Source organism: Lasioglossum baleicum, chromosome 13 (genome assembly GCF_051020765.1).
Source record: "Lasioglossum baleicum chromosome 13, iyLasBale1, whole genome shotgun sequence".
Taxonomy (NCBI): Eukaryota; Metazoa; Arthropoda; class Insecta; order Hymenoptera; family Halictidae; genus Lasioglossum; species Lasioglossum baleicum.
In genome coordinates, this window is record NC_134941.1 from 11,421,098 (window position 1) to 11,437,102 (window position 16,005).

Consider the following 16,005-nt stretch of genomic DNA (forward strand, 5'->3'; position numbering starts at 1 on the left):
ATTGATTTTTACGACTTTTTTAGCTGGGCCAATAACGAAAATTTGAAAGATGTGTATTCATTGAAATTGGGTAATTGGTTCACGAGTTATAAACGTTCAAAAGTGGTAAAAATGGCCATTCTTCAAGATTTGCGGCCTTTTGCCACTTTTGATCGATTATAACTCGTAAACCAATTAACCAATTTCAATGAAACTTTCTTCGATCTCTTGATCAAACACATCTTTTAAATTTTTGTTATTAACCCAACTAAAAAAGTCCTAAAAATCAATTTTTACTATCGTTTTTCACAATTCCGACAAAATGCATTTTTTCAACATATTTTTTAGACGTCATTTACTAAACTAATTCTTTTAGCCTTACAGAGAAATTGAAGTCATTCGGTCCATTTACAAAAAAGTTATTCTGATTTAAAGTGCGTGTGATCAGTTTTGCTCCTAACTGTATATGTCTAACAATACACCCTTAAATCCTATCTCACTTATTTATTCCTCGACAAATCCATAAAAGTCACAAACTTCAAGATAAGAGTTTAGAAGAAATTGATGAATGGGGAAAAAAGGTATTGGCACACAGATCACGGCACCGCCTGAAACGCTCGGTTGGTTCTTTTGTCAAGGAGCATCGTCGCCAGTCGGAAAATCGGGGGATGATCTATCGCGTTATCCCAGCCAGGGGTGGATTGCTGCGGGAATTTGTGTGCGCGCTACATGCTCCCGAAGCAACAAGTAGCATCAGGCCGGCGTACCTGCGACATTTAAGTAGACATGGTCGTCTCGTTAACCTTCGATCTATCTGCAACCCCCTCGAACCTCATTTCCACCCTGCCGGCAGAGATCTCGCGCGGAGAAACCGACAATTCTCGTTTGATACCTGTAGCGTACTTTGACAGTCTCAAATCTTATTAAATCCGATGACATTCCAAACATCCCCCTTCGAAAGAAACAACAATAAATTTTTAGTGGTGATGAGTGCCGATTTTATGTACTTCTGACCAAAATGAGCTGGTCTAATTTAAAACAATGAAATCATTAGAGGATTTTTGAAATGCTGGTATATTATTTGCAACGAATAGGAAATATTGACAAAGGAAATCAATTTGTATTTTACTCCAGTTTGTTGCAATGCAAGTAGAAAATGTTTATTTTGCATACAGAGCCGCAGTCTACTTACAATACGTACAATTATGAAATTATTGTAAATTAACACGAAATCATTGGATTGGAAATAGTGTTTCGGAAAGTTATTAGAGGGTCGTTCTGGTCCACCGGAGTAAAATCGAGGCGGGCAGGTGCCACGCAGATCCGCCTTCGTCAGGTGCTTCTTTTACCCTGCAGTTTCTTCGTTTTAATTCGTTTTTTAGTACTCGTGCACCGCGACCGACGACCTCGAAGGGACAGGTGATCAGTGGTTTCGACATAGCCCGATGATTCGGTGCTAACCGTGACGAAGGGGCACGCGACTTAATCACGGACTACGTAATTGGAAGCTAGCCTTCGATCCCTCCCCGACTTTTAGCTGACTCCGCCTTAGTCGACTAATCCTCGCTCTTTAATTGAATTTTAATGATCTTCCTGTCGCCCCACAATTGGACGGACCACCTGATTCTCATTTCATTTTAACCTGACAGAGAATCAATTTTTATTTCGATATCTTAGACATCTTGATTTTTTTTTTGTTCGATCCCATATGCATATTCATTTTTAAGATCATGAGGATTTCATTCTGTTCGCACTCGATCTTCTAAACGTTCCAAGGTAATACTTGTAAAACATTTTGTAAAGATTATTCGTTATTGAATATACTGGCGTCTAATCAATTTTTAATTTTTGTAGACGATTTTAAGAAAGTGGTGCCAAATGAAATCCTATTTTCATTTGTAATAACAGGTGTAGGTCCAAAGTAAATAAAAATCGTACTAAATTCTGTCCAATTTGATACTCCAGCATTTTTTGAAAATTTTTATACACCCAGAATGCATAAAAATTTCGTATCCATAAAATGAAAAGAGTTATACATGTAAGAAATGTATAAGAAAGGTATACATATACAGTTAGGAGCAAAACTGATCACACGCACTTTAAATCAGAATAACTTTTTTGTGAATGGACGACTTCAATTTCTCTGTAAGGCTAGAAGAATTAATTTAGTAAATGACATATAAAAAATATCTTTTGAACAAATGTATTTGGAAAAACAATAGTAAAAATTGATTTTTACGACTTTTTTGCTGGGCCAATAAAGAAAATTTGAAAGATGTATTTGATCAAGAGTTCAAAGAAAAGTTCATTAAAATTGGTTAATTGGTTTACGAGTTATAAACGATCAAAAGTGGTAAAAATTGCAATTTTATCAGATTTTCAGTCTTTTTATCACTTTTGATCGTTTATAACTCGTGAACCAATTAACCAATTCCAATATATGTAATTTATACTAGTTGACCAAACACATCTTTCAAATTTTCGTTATTGGTTCAGCTAAAAAAGTCGTAAAAATAAATTTTTCACAATTCTGACCAAATGCATTTTTTCAAGATATTTTTTATATGTCATTTACTAAACTAATTCTTCCAGCCTGACAGAGAAATTGAAGTCGTTTGGTCCATTTATAAAAAAGTTATTCTGATTTAAAGTGTGTGTGATCAGTTTCGCTCCTAACTGTATAAGAAATGTTTCATTTTCGAGTTAAAATAGCTCCGACTGCAGCGAATGTTCCATAGTTCGTGGAAGAAAGAAGATCGTCAGACAATTTGTAGCCTATTGATCTCGAGTGAAAATGGTTTCGTGGCTACCGTATATCGACTGCCTAATCGAATGCAATAAGCTTCAACAATCGAGTTTAACAAAAGCAAAAGGCAAATAATCGCGAGAGGCAATAGTGGTCGCCGTTTATTCTTCCCGAAAGAGTCGGGTACACAGAATGGAGAGACGACGGGAGTATAGTGAACGGTTCGGTAGCCCTTAATGACGGTTTCGTTGAATCCTCCGGAGGATTCGGTCGGCCCCCTTTGATACCTTGGCCCCCAACGAATTAAGGTTCACCTGCTTGACCTCCTCGTGGTCGGAGCCCACAAAAACCTGGTGCGGGGTGCTGGTCCTCGCGTAAAAAATAAATGAGCCTCGCCCGCGTCGATATTAAGGGTGGATTCAGGAATCATCGGCGCGAGACGATTCGTTTCCTGGAGGATTCTTGCCGTGATCGCCGCCGAAATAATATCCTCTCACTTCTAACACTAAACTCATCGACCAGAAATCGATCTGTGCTGTCTATAAAAATTACAACCTCGAATTTATTCAGCACCTAAGGATACTAATTTATTTTCAGTCGCCGGCAAAGTCTGTCCCAATCGGATTTTTAATATTACAGCGTTGGAAAGATCCCCGGCTTCTGACGAACTAAATTCGCAAGCGCAGTTTCTAAATATTTTAACAACGTCTCGTTCCCGAAAAGTTTCGTGTTAATAAAAACTTCCGGCCGAGAACCTCCCCGGACGGTGCATCAACGGTCTCTCAGGGGATCGCGTTCTCCAGCTGGCTCGTGCCTCGAAATAAGGGATGCCATGGCGCGAATTATCCTAATAAACTAGACCACCGCTCGGTGTGATCCACAATTTTCAAATAACCATTAAGCGCCCGGGGAATTCTCTATTGCCTTTACCTTCTGGCGAAAGTTCTCGAACTACTAACTTTATTCTTTCTACTGGAAGCGCCTATTAGTAATAATAAGAAATTGGACGTAAGATTTTCGAAAAGAGTCTTTCGACAAATTGTGAAATACTTTGTTGTGACAGAAACCTTGTCATTCGGTATCTCTCGGAGAAAGAACGTTGAGAGATTCGTTATTCGGATTCAGCGAAAAACAATGTGGGGAATCGAATTAATTGAAAGGGGAGGGGCGGTTTGTTTGAAAAGGGGTTGAAAGGTCCAGCCCCGTAGCTTCGCCGCGAGAAAGGGCGCGCGCAGGGTGGTCCAATCCCTTTGTTGGCACACAGCTACTGGAATTCCGAGGTTGCTGGATGGAAAACTAATTTGTCCACTGACAAAATCATTTCGCTCGGCGAGCTCGCTTCGACACGCCATCTGGGAGGTTTCGAAACCTGCCAGTCACTTTCCAGTCGTCCCGGGAAACACCGATCCCTGTGTTTTCCCAACTTGCCTCGAAACGATCTTAATCCTGATTCCGCACTTGACCGTGTCTAACGACGATCCCTGCTTTCGGAAATTCCGGGAACGTGTCTTTAATATTATGACTAGGTCGGTACAGTCGTGGCGACAATCCTCGGGGAGAGTAATTAACGAACGTCATTAGGACTGGCGCATTAGCAGGGAATGCGGGCTGATGATATCGGCGACTCGGATTTGTCTAGCTAGCTCTAACAGGTACCATTACCGAAATTCAGGGCGTTTCCTCGTACTCCGCTTTGCCATTTTTGGAAATTACGATTCTTAGCAATTTATGCAATTTTTCGCGCTGCGGTAATTTTCAGAGGTTCCTCAGATTCATTGAAGCACGAAGCTAATGAATAAACGACCGCATTTGTTTCTATGTTACGCACAAAGGTGGAATTTTCACTTTGGGGACTAAAGTATGAATGAAAAGAATTAACGATTAATTGTCCCACGTGATTCGACGGTGGGATTTGCGCAGAAAATTGAAACAGTGCCACGTACCCTGGTTTCACGTTTTTAAAAAAAGCGAATCTTAGCAATTTATGCAATTTTCTGCGCTGTGATAATTTTCAAAGGTTCCTCAGAGTCGTCATTGAAGCGCGAAGCTAATGAATAAATGACTTATTATTTTTATTGGGAACTAAAGTATGAATGGAAAAAATTAGCGATTAACTGTCCCACGTGATTTGACGGTGAGATCCGCGCGAAAAGTCGAAACAGTGCCACGTTCCCCGGTTTCCCATTTTTAGAAAAAAGCGGTTCTCAACAATCTATGCAATTTTTTGATACTAGCACATTTGGTGAAGTGAATATTGTTTTGAATCGTGCTGTGGTAATTTTCAGAGGTCCTCAGAGTCGCCATTGAAGCGCGAAGCTAATGAATAAATAATAAATAAATTTTCACTTTAGGAATTAAAGTATGAATGAAAAAATTAACGCATAATTGTCCCACGTGATTAGACCGTGAGATCCGCGCGAAAAGTCGAAACAAGTGTCGCGACTCGTCCGCGGACGTGAACTAACGAGTCCCGTAGTCAAGCTTTCTCGTTCTCGACCGTTAATCAGCGGTCGTAAAGCCGTAGACTAATGGTTCCACGACTTAAGAAAGGGTGCCGTTGGCTTCCAAGATGGCGGCCAAGATAAACCACGTCGAGGGTGCAACGTCTGCCGAGGGTAGCCGCTTCCGTTCTGGACGTGGCTTCCTGACCGTGGCTGTACTTACCCTCGGACCGAACCGGAAGTGTCGGTTACCTCTTCCTAGCCAGATCCATTCAGCTTTAAATTTATCGCGGAGACTCGAAGCATCTCGGCGATCAACCCTTCCCCATATTTCAACCCTTACAACCTAGTTGCGTTAAGCCGTGAATAATAAACTAAGAATCCTCAATTATTTACTCGTACTCTTACAGAAATAAAATTTTTTCTTATTACTGAATGTAGGGCAAAGTACCCAAATATGGTATAGTCCCCTAATATGGCAGTATCTTACTTCACAAGATATTGTAAAGGAGAAGTCGCATTCTAGTGAGAAAATCCTCAAACAATAGTTTCCCATGTTTACTCAATAATGTGTGCAGTGCAATCGCAGCATTCTATAAATTTGAGTAATTATCCTCCGCCAGTTGTGTTCCACGTATTGAAGATTTTTGTGGTTAGATTTTCGATTATATCTTTTTCGAGGAAGGTAGGTGATTTTGAAATGTTTCAACACGTCTGTAGTTGCAGTTTATTTATATTAATGTTTGCCAACTGTTGGTTTGGGCTGAAATTCATTTTCTCTTTGTCAGTAGTTAGTATTATCAGTCCATGTGGAGTTCTCAACATGGCACTACCAAGGGTTCCCTAATATGGGTATAGCTATTGACATTCTTGGTGTGGGTGCCGAATATGGCACTAGGTGTCATATTAGGGACTCGAGGTGTACCATATTAAGAACCCCTTTCGCAGGAACCTGCAAATGAAACACCACAAAAAATGATTTTTCCCAAGCTGTATTAATTTTTGAACAAACTTGAAATGCATCTGCAACTGGTAATTTTTTGGACGAAAGAGAGCATCCTAAAATATTCAAAAAATGACATCAACAGAAAGCGGTTCATATTTGGGCACTTTACTTTATACATATAAAATCGATTCACCGAGAACACCGCGCACATTGAAAATTAACGTCGAATCTCGAAGCCAGGCCACAGAGGGTTGAATTAATTGGCTCGTCAGGGGATGAAGGGGTTCTTTTAGCAACTGGAGGTGCGTAGGAACGAGCGAGTCTCGCCGGAAGTCGCTGTAGAGGCCAACAGCTACCGGTCCGTCGCGTTTCTCGCGGCTGCCAAGGCAGTTTCCAGGAGTTTATGTTCCTTGACCGGAAGTCGCTCTTGTCGTAGGAAGACTGCTCACTGGTTAATGCTCGAAATTTGCATTTCTCAGTGCTGGGCAGCCTCGGGAACTGGGAGCCGGCGTCTTCCAGCGATTTAGTATCGAAGGAAACTCTGTATCAACGTTACGAACAGTCGCCACCGTTTCTATCTCGACGTTCGGGAAGAACGGAGATAACATACTAATCTGTCACGACGCCTAATTGTGGACGGATTGTCGATAGGTTCGAACTTCCGGTGGAAAACACGACTTCTTCGAGGTACAAATTCGACTTCACGGAATTTATCTCGGCTGAACAAACAGATAACTCTGCTGGTTCTGTATCTCTTCTGTGAAAAGTGTTTCAGCATTGTTTGAGCATGATTCGAGTCGATTTACGATACCAGCTCAAAGTACACCGAATCTCTAGACTGCTTGACGACGAGTTTCCCCCGTCAACTGTTTCAAACCGGTTCAATACGAGATCAATGGGCTGGACTTGTTTGCCGATGATTGCCTGTTCGCGATAAGTGTTTCGAGATTCCGTATCGAATGAGAGCAAATTTAGAGTTAATTTTATACTGGAAATTAAAGCTTGAAGATAGATAAAGTTAAATTATTTGGAATTCTTCTGGTCCGCATTAAAAATATCGAAACGAAGCAATTAAAATCTACATTGGAAATGGTTGTATTAATCCAGGTTTGAGGATTTCTGGTAAATGAGCGAAACTACGGGAATTATGTATCATTTTTTGCGATCGACAAGTCGCGGGAAGATCGGAGGAACTCGTGCGCGATTCGCTCGGATTTCACCGGCATCGTGAAAGCGTCGCGGAGATCGGCTGCTCCTCGGCAGCGTGAATCTGCTCGCGATGCTCGCGTGAGAGCGTCTCAATCTAATAAATTCACGAAGGAACGTCGTCGTCCGCGTTCTCACAGGCCACGCGAACAATCGGAGCCAATTCCTCCCGCTTCCGTGTGATCTCCCGACCGCAAATCGGTACACTAGCATACCTTTGTCGTTCCGCACTGGCCGCAGAACTGTTTTTCTCTGATCCACCGGTTCCTGCAAAATCTGCAATTTTCATTTCCCCATAGAAGGACTACCGATATCCTGAAGCCATTCTATGCTCTCACTGTAATCACAATTTCCCGCCTGTAAAATGTTTTTATTCGCCAAGCGGATTGTATGCATTTGACAGAAATGAGTAGGCGTAATTTAAAACGGCAAAGAAATCAGAAAAACTCAAATACTGTTATATTATTTTCAGTATATTAAACATATTTTAACTCCATTTTACTCCAGGTTGTTGCAATTCAGGTGGAACATTTTTATTTTGCATTTAAGATCCACAATCTAATTATAACTAGACAGAATTAAATGGCAGAATAAAAATTGTTTGGATTAATTGCAAAATATAAGAACCAAGTAGGAATTCAGGTGGAACATTTTTATTTTGCATTTAAGATCCGCAATCTAATTATAATTAGACAGAATTAAATGGCAGAATAAAAATTGTTTGGATTAATTGCAAAATAAAGAACCAAGTAGGAATTCAGGTGGAACATTTTTATTTTGCATTTAAGATCCGCAATCTAATTATAACTAGACAGAATTAAATGGCAGGATAAAAATTGTTTGGATTAATTGCAAAATAAAGAACCAAGTAGGAATTCAGGTGGAACATTTTTATTTTGCATTTAAGATCCGCAATCTAATTATAACTAGACAGAATTAAATGGCAGAATAAAAATTGTTTGGATTAATTGCAAAATAAAGAACCAAGTAGGAATTCAGGTGGAACATTTTTATTTTGCATTTAAGATCCACAATCTAATTATAACTAGACAAAATAAAAAGGCAGAATAAAATTTTCCTGATTAATTGCAAAATATAAGAACCAAGCAATTAATTTCTCTCTTTAGTGGTTTTATTAACTTATAGGAAACGCGTTGATTGTCTTAAACTGTTTAACACACAATCTCTACACTGTTTGAAATTATAATATTAAATATGATTGTGAGGGCCGATTCCCAGTCTACTTCGTTTAATTACGTCCTTTGATCAGGGTTTTCGGAATGACAGTCGATCCCAAAGTATCGATGTTGTTTGAAGTGGCATTAGCAAAAGGTGAGAACATTTCGAAAGTGGCGCAGTTTCTCGTTTGGAGGGAAGAGCGGTCGTACGAGCGGCTCGGAGGCATGAATGAAATCGCGCGTGCCGCTTCCACGGGTTGCGTGTTCCCCTGTCTGTTCGATGGTGGGGATAGGGGAACGTGTGGACGCGGCCTAAGCGTGGGTGGCTGAAGAGCAGCGATCCGACGCGATTCACCTCCGGGGCGGACGGAAGCGTCGCGTGCGCGTGTGAACGAGCCAAAAGGGAAAACGCGTGCATCGTCGTGGCCGCGTAGGCGGAGTCGATCGTGACGAGACACCGAACCTCGGCACATGCGCCTTATCACGGAACCACCCACAACGTGCGTCGCGACGACCGTCGTCGTCGCTCCCAATTCCTCTGTTCTTCTGTCAAAAAATCTCCTTTCTCACTTACCCCCTTGCACCGCAATCTGTTCCACTAAATCCATTAGAACTCCCTTTATTCCTCACTTCTTCGAAAAAAGGAGAAAATTTATATCCGACCTGGAATATCTTCATACCCTACGATTTTTTTAATTTTATGGATATGAAATTGGTATAATACTTCATACTATACGATATATTTAATAATACAAACAATACTTTGAATAATACAGCAATTTTTAGTGGATCCTCAGAATCACCATTCGAGTGCTAAGGGTTCAAAAATGTCTGTCGTTAAAAAATTATAATTAGACTGCGGACGTACAGTTGAAAACAGTGGACGTGTTAAAAATATTTAAGGACATCAATGTGTTAGTTTCAGCTTAATAGGATAATTAAAAGTAGAATACAATTTTGGTTCCTGTGTCCTGTAATCAATGCAAATATTTTTTTAACTTTGCATAAAGATCCACTGTCTAATTATAATAAATTCTTTTTAGAATCTTTGAGTTAACTCGACGCAATGGGTGATCAATCGCTCGCCCAGATCCGGATCACCTTGATCGAGACTGTCTCGAGTTTTTCTCGGAGATTCTCGAGGAGCTGCAGCTCGCGAGACGCTCTCGAGGAAATCAATCATCGGGTTCGAAGAGCGATTTCGGTTGCTCGGGAACCCGCAAATCCCGCGAAACCCTACGGGCCATTTACCACCAAGTTTCGCATAGTTTCCCGGAAGTTTCGGCCGCAGTCAGATTTCGCGGCGTGACTTTAAACCGCTCGCTGCCGACGTTGTTCCCGCGGAAGACGATCCCCAAGAAATCTGAATTAGTGTACCAGTTCCATTGCACTGAGATATGTATATGAAATATTGCGACAAACCATTTATTTTTGCAGTGAAGTATACGAAAGTATTGCAACAAACCATTTATTTTTGCAGTGAACTACATGAAGTATTGCAACAAATCACTTTCATAATGAAAAGAATGGATTCTACAATGTTGAAATGCAATGAAACGAAGTTTACCCTACTTTTGTAAGTGCTCTTGTTTTTATAACTACATAATGAACGGAAATGGAGATCACGAATCCCCGAATCTTGAAATAGAAGGAATAAGCAGCTTATTGTTGAGTCGGAGCCATAATCGTGGAAAAGATCATTGTCTTCGCGGGAAGGCGCATTTCTGCAATTTCGAGGGGCCCCGTCGATACCTGAATGGCGCGATTAGGTGCCCCGAATGAGGGTCATTACGGTCGCTTAACCCTGCAATAACTCTCCGGTGCTTAGAGTGGCGAAGGGTCCGAGGAATCGTCGGACGTGCGTGCCTCAAGGCGGTCTCTAATGGCAGAGCAGCGGTGCGGATTTACTTTGGTTTTTCTCGTGCGGCGATTTCCCATCGCTGCGAACGGTTCTCTCGTCTAGTCGAGCGACGATTCGGTCCAGTTGCGAGATAAATCGAATCGACCGAATCGATCGGGCAGAAAGCGTCCACGTCCGAGGCTCAATAACGATCCGACAGCGTGCACGGACGCAGCTAGGGTAATTAAAATGACCGAGGGAAATCGGCCGCGAGAGAGTGTGACCATTGTTCGCCTCCTGTCATGGCAGCGCTTCGATCACGAAAATTTTGTGAACACAAAACATTTATTGCTTGGATGATTTTTGTGGTGAATTAACCTTACAAGGGAAGGACCCCAAGTATTCGACATCGATTTTGATAATTTTTCGTGAGACGATGGATCCCTAATGATGTATGCAAAATATTCGGTGTGGTTACTCAATAGTTTTGAAGATATAAACAATTGAACTGTCACGCAACCTGCCTACACCGCTAATGGAACTTCGAAAACTTGCAAGTTTGTTTGTTTATATCTTTAAAACTATTGAGTAACTGCACCCAATATTTTGCAGACATCATTAGGGATCCATATACCATAGCCTCGCAAAAAATGATCGAAATCTTAACAAGTTTTGTCATTGAAAAATCAATTGTGCTAGAGGCGGTGTGAATTGTTATCGGCCGAGGAATTGGTAATCTGGTTTTTCCAGCGGCGTCGATGACTCAAACTACCCCTCAGAGAGATTCACGGGAAAACCATGAGTAACCCGCGTCGATAAACGCACGCTAAACACACGTAATATGATCCTTTGCGTGTGGACCATGTTTGTTTCACAGTTCAAACACAACTCTTCTTCGTCCTGAATAATTTATTGCATGTCAATGCGTACAATGTAACAGAACTTTCGAGTGAAAAGAAATTAATAAGGAAACGAAAGGAGAAATTTTTTCTAGCAGGAACTGAATGTCGGGGGCCATAAGTCCGGAGTAGCCGATCATTAGCAAAGCCGAAGAGGTGCGTGTGAATGGCTCTCGAACGGGAACAGGACCACCTAAAGTGTCACGATGGCAACGAGATAAATAATCGCGATGGGTGGGCGCTGCTCGCGCCTTTCCGAAACGGGGCACGGGTTACAAGGCGCACCTCGTGGATCCCCGTAGATCCCCATAGGGAGTCGCGGTGCTCCTCGGTTGGCCCCCATAAGGTGGTACAGAGCTCCAGCCGTGTGTGAGAATCCATTCCAGTCGATTTCACAGGGGTTGCAGGGGGTCCGAACGCGCCTGTATTTCGCTTTCTTCCCTTGACTCTATTTTTTCCCTCGTTCCTTTTCTCATTTTCTGTGTCTCGCGGCACCAATCTTGAACAGCGAACCCTGCAGACGATCGGGATCCCCGATAGGAACCCCGCTGACGAACCTTCGAATGAGTTTCACCGGAAACTATGCGACGACGTCGATTTTCCTGCGACGCCGTCCCGTCGCCTCGTTAACGTCGGCGGCCGACGCTATTGCGAGACGGGCCCTGCTTGCGGGCACTTTCTTTCATTACCCTCGGCGATTACCGTTTTCGGGACCCTGAGAAACCCTAGCAATAGGCTGGGCAAAGCGTTCAACACTTTTATTGAAATAATGTTCGAATCCAAGAATGTTAGGGTGTCGCCTTTACTGCTACAAGTTAAACGATTTGGGAAAACCCTGTGTTTTTGAATGTTGAGTTTTAGGGGGAGTGTTGCAATAAAACGGCTCTGGGAAAAGCTCAAAATCCAAGAATTGTTCGCGATTAGTTCGTGCAAAGTCTATTAAATACATAATGCATGTGTTACTAATTTCATTGAAAGCAGAATAAAAGTTTATTCGTTTGTGTTGTCAATATTTTAGTCATTAGAGAATACACGGGGGCATGCAGTAGATATCAATCTCCATAGGGTCTGTTTATACTGGAGTATTGCCGACCGGATATACCCGACCGGACAGATATTTTTCAATAAATTTTAATGCCCTACAATTTCCATTAAAATGCATTGAAAAATGTCTGTCTGGTCGGATATATCCGGTCGGAAATATTTCAGTATAAACAGACCCTTATTCACCTAGGAAATAACAAACTGCGAAGAAATTCGAACGACTGTAACCACCGAATATAAATCTCAGCAGAGGGGGTTAATTCGGTGCGCTTGTGCTCTGGAGAGCTTAAAAATAATTACAGACTCTCAGAGACATTGTCGACAGTGTTTAAAAATAATATTAAACTTTACTCTGTTCGCGTTCTTTCACTTCATTTATTTTCGGCCCTAAAAATCGTTCCTAACTGCATCTTTATTCTTCTGGATTTTCGTCGGGGTCATACACAGTTTTTCGATTGAATTCCCAGAGACATTGTCGAAAGTGTTTAGCAATAATATTATAAACTTTCACTTCATTTCGGCCCTAAAAATCGTTGCTACCTGCATCTTTATTCTCCTCGATTTTCGTCGGCGTTATACACAGTTTTTCGATTGAATTCCCAGAGACATTGTCGAAAGTGTTTAGCAATAATATTAAACTTTCACTTCATTTCGGCCCTAAAAGTCGTTGCTCCCTGCATCTTTATTCTTCTAGATTTTCGTCGGGGTTATACACAGTTTTTTTATTGAATTCTCACGGAGACATTGTCGACAGTGTTTGAAATAAAAATAATATTAAATGGGCCAGCCGTCTGAATCGTTATGACCGACCGAGACAACTCGTTGAAAACGTGACAAAGTGTTCGGGTCGTTCGAAAAAGCTGTCCTCGGTGTGACAGATGGAGGACGGATCGATTCCGCGGGCGGTTAAAAACAGAAAAAAAAAGGGGGAAGATAAAGAAACGTTGTCTCGCATTGATTATGTGAGGAGCGGGCGGGCTTCCGGTAGCCGGAACGGTAACCGCGGCCCCCGGTCGCTCACCTTCTCCGTCGAAAGGGCACACATAGGTGGATTAGGTGGATGAAAGGTTAAATAGGTGCCAGTGGGTAGTCGGAAGGTGGGTGTACTCGTTAGAGTGTGTGATCCCGCCTACCGTCCAATGCGGTGGCTGGTTTCCCAGGGGACTCCCTAGCCTCTCTGTGCCGGCTTTTGTGGTCCCTTCTCCTTCCACGTACGGTAACGCGGCACTCTTTTGCTGTCAGGAGGAGGACTTGGTGTGTCGGTTTGCATCGTGCGCGATAATAGTCACTGTGGGTTCCCGGTTAGTGCGCGTTTCACAGTGTTACCAGCTGGCTGCTTCGCTCGCTCGCTCGTTCTCTCTGCCTTCGCATCATTCGCTCGTTCGCGCGTCAACGTCAGTCCTTGCGATCGAACGATCGAGGCCGGATCGATCGTCCTCCCGGAGGATCCTGCCGTCTTGCTCCTTACTCCTCTCACTTCTGTTGTCATCTTCTCTGCGCCGATCTTCCTATTCGTGGATCACGTCGGACGTATCAGTGACTCGTAGATCTCTCGTGTCGAAATCAAAAGGATTCGATTTCGTGGCATGATACCGAGGAACGCGATCGATTCCCTTGATAACTGCGAGCTCTGTGATCGATTCCTGCGTAAACTGAACACTGTGATCGTCTCCTTCGGAAACTGCGAGCTCTGTGATCGGCATTGAACCACCGGTGAATCGGTTTCGCTCGACGAGCCAAAGGGTGATGGTGGATCGAACTGGTTCACGCTCGAGGGGTGCTTGATCCGAAACTCAGAATGCTGTTCAAAGGAAACAGCTCCAGGCTCGAGCTGCTGATCGGCAAGATTCAAGCTCACAAGGAACCCATCCAGGACGAGCCGAAATCGAAAGGTACACCATCGTTAATCGTGTTGTTCCGCAGTTTTAATTGATACTCCGCGCGAGCGAATTGTTTGATGCGTCGCGCCCGCACGCGTGCTCCTCATTCGAGCTCAATCTGATTTAATAATTGCCGGTTAACTCGGTCGTTGCTAAGAGCAATTTATGGGCTCACAGGGAATTTTCCGACCGAACCGCCATCGTTGCGCACTGATCGATTACGCAAGGTCGACGATTCGGTATCGATTCGGACTGAAAATATCCTGTAGGCGTGAATGTTTCAAGTTTTTTTGGAAATCTTCGACGATTAATCTGTGTAGGAATCATTTCCTCGAATCGTTCATTAAATTTTAGGGTTCTTCGTGATGGGCTGTCGATTTTCTTTGCAATTTTAATCTCGTACATCTATTCTTCGAGTTTCACCCCTTCGGTGATTAATTGATTAATCTACCTCGTGTTTTTGTCCTTTCGTTTTATATGTCGTACATATTAATACGAATTGCGGTGTCAATTTAAAAGCGGAATTTTCTAGTTCGTGAATAGATGGGTATGTTAATTAAGGAAACCGTCCATGTGCATAATGCTGGGGCCATTCAGGAATGTTTTAATAAGGGGGTGAAAAATGATGATTTAGTTTATTTTGTCTTGCAAATTTTAAGACCAACCCCCCCAGCCAAAGATTTACTTTTTAAGTGGAAACCACTGTCGAACATAATTTATATTATTTTGTCTTGCAAATTTTAACTCCAACCCCTCAGCCAAAGATTTACTTTTTAAGTGGAAACCACTGTCGAACATGATGATTTCCATTATTTCGTCTTGTAAATTTGAAAATCAAACCCCCAGCCAAAGATTTAGCTTTTAAATGGACACGATTACTTTTAGGGGTAGGCATGAATTTCCAAAGAAAAATTAACTGCCACCGGCCAATTCGATGCAACCGAATATTCTTAAGGGTTGATATCGTGGGGGTAGTAGGGAGGGGAGAAGGATCGAGACGCTCGAGGAAGTCAGTCGGGTCGGTTGTCGCGACGCCAATGGCGGTTTGTAAATCCGCGCAAACCACTGGCAGACTGACGGAGTTCGCGTCCCGTACATAAGTCACAATTAACGAAGGCGTTAAGTCGGCCCCCTATTAATAAGCGACGTCGAAGCGTCCTATAAATAGCGACGGGCACGAGGTGACAACATTACGCAGCCACACGCGACGAGAGCCGTCCAAGAGAAAGAAAGAGAGAGAGGGAAAGAGCAAGAGAGACTGTATATGGGCGCGAACACGCACACACGTTACCAAAGACAAAAACACAATGCAACAGGGCTGGCATCGGCAGGTCGCGGCAGAAAAGAGCTGCCAGTGTTAAGTGCGACTATTTTCGCGTCGATGACACATCGCCGCTGATTGGACGGGATCGAGACTCTAAATAAAATCCCCTCGAATCCCCCTGCGAGCCTTTGCGTCCTTGTCTACCGATCTTTTAAAGATCGGCCCCCCTTTCGCCCGAGGATTCTAAGGGATCGCCTAACTTCGCACGAGCTGCCAAACTTTCACCGGCTCCCGACTGTATTTCCTTAGCAAAGAGATCTGGAGGATCTAGACAGTGGTGGGTACTCTCTATTCTTTTTTGGGAAAAAAATGAAAAGCAGAGACATCGCTCTCGCTCAAAGTTGGGAGCTTTACGAGAACTTTCCTTTCGCAGCCCTTTAGATTGAGAAATTATAAGGGTACCACCTTCTGTTCTCCCTCAAAAAATTTTAAAGCAAGGTACACTTCCCAAACAGAGCCTCGATTTGATCATCCAAGGGGTTGCAACAGTAAAATCGAAGATCAGTCATTTGGGGGATGAAA

At 42.7% G+C, this 16,005-nt stretch overlaps 1 protein-coding gene across 2 annotated transcripts in view; it reads left to right on the forward strand.

Moving 5' to 3' along the window:
- L (zinc finger protein Lobe) overlaps positions 1 to 16,005 on the forward strand; it is a 121,577-nt gene that overhangs the window by 84,053 nt on the left and 21,519 nt on the right. The window contains exon 1 of one of the 2 annotated variants that reach the window (XM_076436140.1): positions 12,379 to 14,171. The exons of the other annotated variant lie outside the window; for it this stretch is intronic. Coding sequence (XP_076292255.1) covers positions 14,078 to 14,171 — 94 coding nt within the window. The 5' untranslated portion in view covers positions 12,379 to 14,077. Of the gene's footprint in view, positions 1 to 12,378; positions 14,172 to 16,005 lie in introns of those variants that run through there. 2 annotated transcript variants of the gene reach the window in all.